Here is a 9,098-nt window from a genome sequence, read left to right as displayed (position 1 = left end):
CATAAAAACTGACCACAGTGGGATCAACTTAACAATGCACCTGAGTAATAGAAAAATAAATACTGTATGGAGGCTAAATGGCATCTTGAATGATAAGGCAAATGTGGAACAGATAAGAAATTAAAAAAATATATGTATATGGAAGAGAATGATAATGGGGAAGTAAACCCTGCAATTCTGTGGGATGGTATGAAGTAGAGCTGGGCAATTAACCGAAAATATATCGAAACCGACATTTAGACCCTCTAACCGACGTAATCTTACTCGTGACGATTAATTGGGTACTTTTCTGTGATGTGCTTAAAAGTGCTTTGCAGAGCTTGTTGTTACATACTCCAGAGAACAGATGAATCTGTTTGAAAATCTGAAAGTCTAAATTGTCCTCAACGGGTTTTGTGCTGATATCTTTGTGCTGATTTAGGGTATATTTTTCGGAAATCCAGGGAACGTGATGCAAAACTCTATCAGAGCCGACAGACTCGAGTGTGTAAATTATGTAAAATAAATCGGTCAAAACAATGTAATAATAAGCTACTAGTCTTTGTAGTACTTATTATTTGTTAAACTTTCCTGCTTCAACCTCCCCACTGTAGCCAGGAAGCACAGAGGAGCGATATACAGCTCCAGGGACGAGCAGCTTTATTCTCTTATTCTTTGCGCTCTACGTATGCTTCTTGTTGATAAAATCACCCCTCTCTCGATTTAACAACTTACCTCTAAAGCCTCCAATACACTGTGCGATTTTGGGGAAGTCTGTGTTTAACACCAATTTACACAGTACGAATTAAACGCATGCGATGTCAAGTCAAAGCTCACGCTTTATGTGCTCACATTGTACAGTGCAATGGTCGCCTACGCTGTCACTGTCACGGACAATAAACATGTATAACCTGGAACTGTTGCTGTTTCAAAGAAAACAATCTAAGTCATTCAGAGTTTGTGCTGCCTCAGCTCATCAAATATAGCCTCCATCAATTCTGTCCAACGCCGCGTGGGCGCCGCCATGTTTGTTATCATCTGAAACAATTTCATGTAGGCGCAGTGACATTGAGCATTGAGCAGCTACCTAACTGTACTTGAAAAACTGAAAACCCTATAAAGAAATCTGGAAATTAATGCAAAATGCAAAAAAATGCTATTTTATTCAATGTATAAAGTGCTCAGTGGGTCTCGCTTTTAATTTTTCACGCTTTCCCAACATGTTTTCAATCATTACTGTGCCTCAGCTCAGACAAAGTAGTGACGCTAACATCGATATATTGTTAACAGAAAAAATAACAGAAAAGGAAATGTCACCTCAAAACATGTTACTAAATGTTGATTTTTATATTGAAAAATATGCACAAAAAATATGTTTACATAAATTGTTATCGCACACTATCACTGGCATTGCAAAGAGGTATTTTCAAAACACCATCTGACAATGAATTGCTTATGGGTGTTTTTATTTGTGCTGTCCTTTGAAAACCTAAATGTGTTTTCCTTTAGGTTCCTGCTGTAGTGTGTTTGTGGAAGAAGCTGTGGATCTGCTGAGCACCAACCTGGCCCACGATAGCTTCCAGCTTTGTCGGGGTGGCATTACAGAGCTGGTGGATGCTGGAGAAGTTCTGTAGGAGAGCCAGTGCTTTAACCTTGCCCACCCCGGGGACCTGCTGGATCAGAGTCAAAACCAGTGGGTCGAATAATCGGCACGAACTCCTCCTCCTGAAGGGATTATCTCTGCCTTCTCCATGAACCTGTGGATGGTGAACTGATGAATAAACACCAAGTATTATTGTCTATTGTATGTTCCTTTATGTAGTATGGCAGATGCTATGTACCAAAATTACCAGGATGATCAACTAAATCTGGTTACATTTTGCAGTATGCAATCAGTACGGTAGTCATTTTTGTACTACTCTGATCCAAAATCCTTTACACAGAAAAGATACATCACATGACATCTATCTGCATAGTAACATGGATGCCCAATAACAAAATATAAATTTACATGGCTACTGTGTGGGGACTTTTTTATGGAGTTCTGATCAGTGAGCTGTATGTTCCTTGTGCAGAAACTCTTGATTTGGTCTGACAAACTTAAGATCCACTAATCTTAATAACTTACTATCTGACTGATGAATTGTGAAGCCTCACTCTGCCCAGATACTGGCAGCAGAGAAAGACCCAGGTCAAACACAACAAACGTCTGGACCGCTTGGAAGTACTGCTCACTAAGTCTGGTCTTCTCCACCAACACCAGCTCCTGGAAACTGCTGCTGGCCTTAAAAACACAAAGAAAATTAAAGCTGCAAGCAGCGATGACGGGCCCTCGCACTCCTTGCGGTCCGTGGGACTCGCAGGCGCTGCCTCCCCTATCATCCCACATCCTCTCTTCCCCTGGTACCGGCACGAGCTGTGGTCTGCAGGGCAAAAGAGAACACCAAACCACACATATACAAAAGACAGGTCCTCCGGGCCAGTAGGTGACGCAGTGACTGTAGCTCATGAGCATATCATTGTGTGCAGAGTCAGATGTTCAGCATGACTGTAAAGTTTCATCCACATAGGACAGGGGTGTCCAAACTACGGTCCGCGGGCCAAATTTTCTATGGCCGTGGCTTCTATCTTAAAATGTGTTATTTTTGGCCCGCCAGCCAAACATATCATACAATCATAAATCATACAAAATCAACAGGCAATTGTTATTTTTGTTTTTAACTTATTGTGTAACGTTGTTGGTTCCAGCTACGCAGAGGGCTCCGAAGGTGCAAAACACCGGTTCAGCACTTCGACACAATTCACTACGAGACTAAACATGCTTCTGCATACAACCTGCTATCAGAGAGCGTCTGTACTGTACAAGTGAAGTTCTCCAAAACTACGGAGCCCCTCTGTTACATGGTAAAAAAGAAATAAATTGTGGCCACGAATTATGTATAACATGCGCACGAAATATTGTTATTATTAGTTGTAGTATAGTAGCCCTATTAGAATTCATGGACGGGGTGCATGGGTGCGGGCTGCTCTGCCAGGGAGCAACCTCCCAGTGCAGCATTGAGCGTCCCTCTCTGGGGAATGTGCCGGAGTACTGGGGGGCTCCAGGAGCGCAGGGGAGTGGAGCGGAGCGTCCCTCGCCCTGTCCATCGTGTAGCTGCCCACTCCTGCCCGCACCGGGCAGCAGGGAGCAATGCTAGGGCCATTAGAGAAGTTAAAGCGACATGATGGACAGGGAGAGGGACGCTCATTGCTCATTGCTCCTGCTGCACGGGGAGGCTGCGTCCTGGCCTTGTGCCTTTTTACCAGTGGCTGGATAAAAGCAACTCTCCAGAAATGCGAACATTTGTAAATCATGAATGTTTGTGTCGTGTGAGCAGACTGTCTGTGATAAACTGTGATGTTTTATTGGAGCAGCAATGAGCAGTCCGTCTTTGCTTGTTAATGTTCTCTGTTGTTAAACTGTCAGCTGTACAGTGAGACTCGGCACTCTCAAAAAGACTCCGTCATTCAGTACACATCTGTCGTAAGGCACGTTTTTACGTCTCGTTGGCACGCACTGCAAACCTGTGTAAACATTAAATTACAAGACCCTTTGAGATCACTGAACACTAAATGCCACCTAGTCTACCTGACATTTTACTGATGTCTGCTGCTCCTAAACCAGACCTGCCACATATGATCAGATCTCACCTTCACAGTAGTCAATAACTTGCCTGTTGCTCTGTTATCACAACCACACAGTGTCTGAATGTTTTAAATTTATGCTGTATATTCAGATAACATTTTCTGCTCTGTTTTTATTGTTTAAAATAATGACATCGGGGACTGTTGGCCCTCGGAGAGTTTCGCATTATCGAATCAGGCCCTCCCCGAAAAAGGTTTGGACACCCCTGACATAGGATGAAGTATGTGGGAGAAACAGCCACGAAAACATCTATTTCCTGTGTGTTGGTGAAGGGTCAAATTCCTGGTGGCGCCACAGCCAGACTGTATGACAAAGTGCTGCGTTTTTGATAACTTTTGGTCCCTGACCCCTTAAATGCTAGGGCACCAATTTTCAGCCGTATCAAGCAATTCCCCTAGGAGGAGTTCGCAAATGTGCGGGGTGTGCAAATTGGAACATGGTGTGTTTTTTCCCTTCCTGTACGTCGTGGAATTTTCGTCCAAGAGGCTTTTTTTCTTGTCACGAGGCGATACATCATTGTACCGAGTGTCAAGTCTGTAGCAGTTGCGGTGAACAGTTTCACACTTTAGGGGGCGCTGCAGAGCCATGCGGCCATGCCCGGCAATGGCGACAGTGTCTAGTCGCGATTTTCGTCGGGGGACAACCTTCTGCCAAATATGGTGAGTTTTTGAGCACATTCAGGGGGTCAAAATCGTGATACCGTGTCTGGAACAACACTCAAGTATAATAAACTTTGATGCAATTTGTTTTGGTGACTTTTTGGGAAGAAACCTGTAGTAGATGGTAAAGGGATCACACTTACATTTCTGTAGCGAACCAGCTTCCTCTTGTAGCTATTTCCTGCTATGATGTCACACTCAGACACATACAGGATGCTGCTTTTGTTGGGCAGGTTGAAGTCTGCTACACCCAGTTCATTCTCAAAGAGGATTTTCACACCACCACCTGCAGCAGACATCAAGCTTGTTAAGTAATGCCCTTTACAGAGGTTGAAATTACTATGGCATTTGGCAGCTAAGTGCTTGTGACAGATTATTGTACATTTTCATCTGTAAAAGCATGAAGCAGAAGCAATCCGTTTATTCTAAGATAAAAATGTCACTGCAACCATACCAGCCTTTATTATATTGCATATTTGTTCATTTGACAGTATTTCAAGATTTTATACTGTCACCCACGCACACCTGTAGCCTATGCTTGTCTACTGCTGGGTGTCTCTACTATTTTATGCATGCTGTCCTGTCTGTTTAACTGTTGCTATTGGACACATGAATTTCCCTCCTGGGGGTCAATAAAGCATCTATCTATGATCTGGTCAAAATTTCCCTTCATTTTTAAATCAATATTACTTTTACATTGAGAATTTATATACATAATCAAGGCTTTATCATCTATGCCGAAAGAAACACAAAAGGCAAAAATGTTTAAAGGTGACTCTACATGATGCGTATGTCCGCTTTAAAGCAAAAACATGTAAAATACTAATGTTTCTAACGTAGTGTGGTTAAAATCATGCTAGCCGACGTCACACGGAAAATATTACATTGTTAAAATAAAACCACTATAACTACTTACCCTTTAAACTTTGAACAAGGGATGAATTTCTCCATTTTTCACTACAAATAACATGCCCGTAAGGAGGAACTGCGCTCACCACAGCGAACGGTTTGGTCTCCATTCTAATTAACACCACTCTCCTCTAATTTTGCAAAATACACAGTGTGGAGCTAGCTTACTCTATCGCTCTGACTAGCTGTAGCCAGCCATACGATTTACCTCCAAAACGTCCAAATCTCTTCTTCTTGTGTTCCCGTGGGAAGCACGGTTCCACGTCGCCCCCTGGAGGACAGGAGGGAAACACACAGCTACCGTTTCTTTCTCCAGGACAGTAGAGCTCTGACGCTCACACAGTTCATAGTATGAACAGGGTGAGTGCAGCTGCTCCCTCGCGCGGTTAAACATGGAACTGCAACATTTAGTTGGCAGCATGTTTTTCATGTCTGTGGAACAAAAAAAAGTGTCATACTTCTGTAGCAGTAAAAGCAACATAAAAAAGTTTAAAGGGTCACATTTATACTGTGTTCCAAATTATCATGCACATACTGTTTTTTTATTTGTTTTTCCTAAACAGACAATATAATTTAGGATTTTTTCATCCTCATTGATGACGTTATAATGTAAATTTTAACGTAAAACATACATTTTAAATTTTATACAGTGTTTTAAATTATGCATAACTGAGTTTTAGAACAGAAAACATTTACAGATGAACTCAGCCTTTTTTGATAACATTTTCACAACTCTCTAATACAAGATTAGAGGATTAGAGTCTAATCCATTGATCTTGTAAAACCAAGTGTGCCTGTATTTTTTTTAAGGATGCCGGTATTGCCTCCCAGAGTTGCTGTTTGAGGTGCACTGCTGCCCACCTTCATAGATCTTCCTTTTGAAGCATGCTTTTCCATCCTCCCTTTATGCCCATAGCAACTATAGAGTCAGCAGTGCTTTTGCAGCACGAGATGTCCACTGCAAACATATCTGTTTGTGAGATTTGGTTAGCCTAAATACAACTTTAGACAACTGCAAGCCTCTGGAGGATGACGTTCTCTGGACTCCAGAAATACCTTCCTGCTGAATCACACGCAAATCTTTTGATAGTTGGATGATCTCTCTTCAGGTTTCATGCAGTATCAATTGTTTCTAAGCCTTTTGCAAGACATTGAGTGTTTTTAGCTTCAAAACGGTCTTTCTCCCCAGGTTGTACAAGAACTATGACTTGCATAATACTGTGGAACTTAAGTAGAATTTTGTATAATTTGGAACACAGTGTACATCACACTGCTGGACTGAGATTCATGCATGTGCAAACAAACGTGCAGTCTGGGGTGACTGATATGAAGATGCATAAGGCTGATGATGTCATCTTTGTGCACAAACATCAACGACATATTTCATACTCCATGTGTTTTTATTCTGTTAGTACAAATTTAGCCAGAATGAAATCACCAGGTCAGGGCTGAGAATGTTAAATGTTAAAGGGTAAATCTGCATTAAACAACAATGTGAGAACACCGTCTATGACAGGTACTTCCTGAAGCAAAGGCAAGGTAACCTTAGCAACTCCTAATGTTTGTGAGCACACACAAAATGAATGAAATCAGCTCAGAGGTACTGATAACATCCTAAACCAGCTGCTATATTTAACCATGTCATTAAATAAGAGTGTCATATAAAAGCCTGGTGGACCTCTTGTTGGGATCTGCTCAGTCATTTAAAGAGCTGCTGGTCTGGGTCTGCTTGAACAAAGCAGAACTCTTCCACAGCTGAGTGTGATCCAGCCGCCCAGCAGCTGTTAGCGCACGTGTAAACCAGCACTGTCCCGAACTCCACCTCCACATTGCTGTCCTTCCTCTGCAGCAGGCTGACCAAGGCGGGCATCAGCTGCAGCTCAAAGGTTCTGGGTCCTCCACAGGAGCTGCATGCAGAAAAAAGCTGAGCCATGTTGGACGGCGGCTCTGAGATGAAGAGTGGTTTCCCCCCATGGCAGTAGCGCAGAATCTGCTGAGGACACAGAGAGATTTTCTTCATGAACCTGGAGAAGATGGCGTCGCCATGCCTGGCTCGGGTCTTCTCGTACTTCTCCTCTCCTCCGCCGTCCCCGCTCCCCTGCAGTTCTCCAACTGCCACTCCCTCCCTCTTCTCGTATTCTCTCAGCAGTTCCTGAGCGTGCTTCAGGTCATCCTCTCCAAACAGGTCGGACTCCTCCACCACACTTATGAAGAACGGAGAGAAGACAGGGATTTCCTCCTGTGATTCCTCCAGGCTCAGGTCCTGAAGGCGGCTGCTGATGTCCGTCGTATTGCCTGTTGGATTTTCTGCTGGTCAAATCAGGAAAAAGAAATGTCAAAGGAAATGGCCAAAAAACTGGAAAAAGCTTTTACAAGTGCGACAAAGTGTACTAATGTATTATTTTGATTTCATTTATAAGGACTACAGTAAAGTTCAACAGTTACTACTCCTCTTCTAACATGATGTTTTTGTGCAAAAATATGATAAAAATCCTCAGATTGTAGTGGGTTTTTAGTATTAGGGAAATAAGCAACCCCCATGATTCAACAGCTTTTAGATCCACCTTTAGCAGCAATCACTTTAAGTCATGGTTTCAGATGGCAACAGCTGTTTCTCTAACACTATTGTCTATGTCTTTCTCTCTTGTCATTGTGTTAACACACACCTAAATGTTCCAGAGCAGTAAACTGCCAAAACATCTGTTTTTACAGAGGTCTGTACACCTGCTGATGATCAATTCATCGACTGACCATCAGCAACACCAGCTGCAGCTCAACTGATTAAATCCTATAGAATCAGTAAGAGGGGAATTGAACACTTTTTTCTGTATGGCTTCATATTTGATAAATGAATAATAACACACACATAGAATTAAAAGAGGGGGTACTAGTTTTTGACATGACTATATGTACTATTACAATAACATGTCAATATTTTAATATTTTTTCTAACTACTTCATAAGTTATTTCATCAGGATTGGTTTAGTGATAGATTGTAATGTAATCCTCATGTCTGTGAACCTGTCATGCTTGCCTACCTTTTACTTCCTCCTGAACTTGAGACTCCTTTTTCAGACCTCCTCCCCATCCATCATCACCGTCCTCCCCCTCCATCCCCCAGTCATCAGCTGTGTCACACCAGTCTGTGGTCAGGAGAGCAGCTTCCTGAGGAGGGGCGTCCCGGCTGGCAGGCTGCGCCGCTGCCATCTCCGACTCCAGACCTTGGGATCGAAGCACAGTCCAGCTTTCGGACCGACCACTGCAATCTGTGCCCGGGCACGCGAATAGGTGTAGGTTTCTGTGATAAGGCGACGAGTCCAGGGGGCAGTACACCTGCACCACGTGGGTTAACAGGGCAGCGCATCGACGACAGCGCGGAGACTGCCGGGAGATAACAGGGAACCAGTCCGGCTGACCTCCCACTTTGTTGGTCAGATAGGAGGACTGGTATCGTTTAGAGTCCAGCTCTCCGTCACACAGACCGATCAGAATTTGCTCCTGCGCGTGTGAGGCCATCTCATTTCACATGTTGGACCGACCGCCGACCGGAAGTGGTCCGTCACCAGAATATTACCACCAGCTGAAAAACAAAGCAACACACAAACACACTCTCTGCAGCAAGCAATGAAATGTTAAATACCCAAATAAACCTATTACTATCTTAAATGTGGTTACAATAATATAACACTGATGCTTAGCATATTTACGAACGTAACGGAGAAAGGTTCCTACCGGACAGTTTCTAATAAGCTAGGGGAATAAATAGTATGTGTGCGTTTATTTGAATTCATATATAAAATAAGGAGCTTAAAATAATCACGATTTAAAAATTGAAAAAACATAAACTAATCTACCAATAAATTTA

General features: G+C 42.8%; 2 protein-coding genes across 3 annotated transcripts; both read right to left on the bottom strand.

The window, feature by feature from the left end:
* Positions 1-1,362: 1,362 nt before the first annotated feature.
* On the bottom strand, positions 1,363-5,414 carry faap24 (FA core complex associated protein 24). The gene is made up of 4 exons (XM_028430703.1): positions 5,240-5,414; positions 4,467-4,609; positions 2,108-2,263; positions 1,363-1,736 (listed from the first exon to the last, which is right to left on the bottom strand). Exons 1-4 carry the CDS (start codon positions 5,340-5,342, stop codon positions 1,485-1,487), a joined length of 654 nt encoding a protein of 217 aa, XP_028286504.1. The 5' UTR covers positions 5,343-5,414; the 3' UTR covers positions 1,363-1,484.
* A 1,199-nt stretch (positions 5,415-6,613) lies between these two features.
* On the bottom strand, positions 6,614-8,768 carry pdcd2l (programmed cell death 2-like). 2 transcript variants are annotated; one of them, XM_028430701.1, is made up of 2 exons: positions 8,272-8,768; positions 6,614-7,542 (listed from the first exon to the last, which is right to left on the bottom strand). In XM_028430701.1, the coding sequence occupies exons 1-2, from the start codon at positions 8,747-8,749 to the stop codon at positions 6,932-6,934; spliced, it is 1,089 nt and encodes a 362-aa protein (XP_028286502.1). In that variant the 5' UTR covers positions 8,750-8,768; the 3' UTR covers positions 6,614-6,931. The 2 variants fall into 2 exon arrangements, with proteins under 2 accessions (XP_028286502.1, XP_028286503.1); XM_028430702.1 differs by having other exon boundaries at positions 6,614-7,539.
* Between the last annotated feature and the right edge of the window lie 330 nt (positions 8,769-9,098).

The sequence above is a fragment of the Parambassis ranga genome, chromosome 19 (assembly GCF_900634625.1).
Source record: "Parambassis ranga chromosome 19, fParRan2.1, whole genome shotgun sequence".
NCBI lineage: Eukaryota > Metazoa > Chordata > Actinopteri > Ambassidae > Parambassis > Parambassis ranga.
Note: the sequence above shows the minus strand (reverse complement) of the source record. Positions and strands in the feature narration are given on the sequence as shown.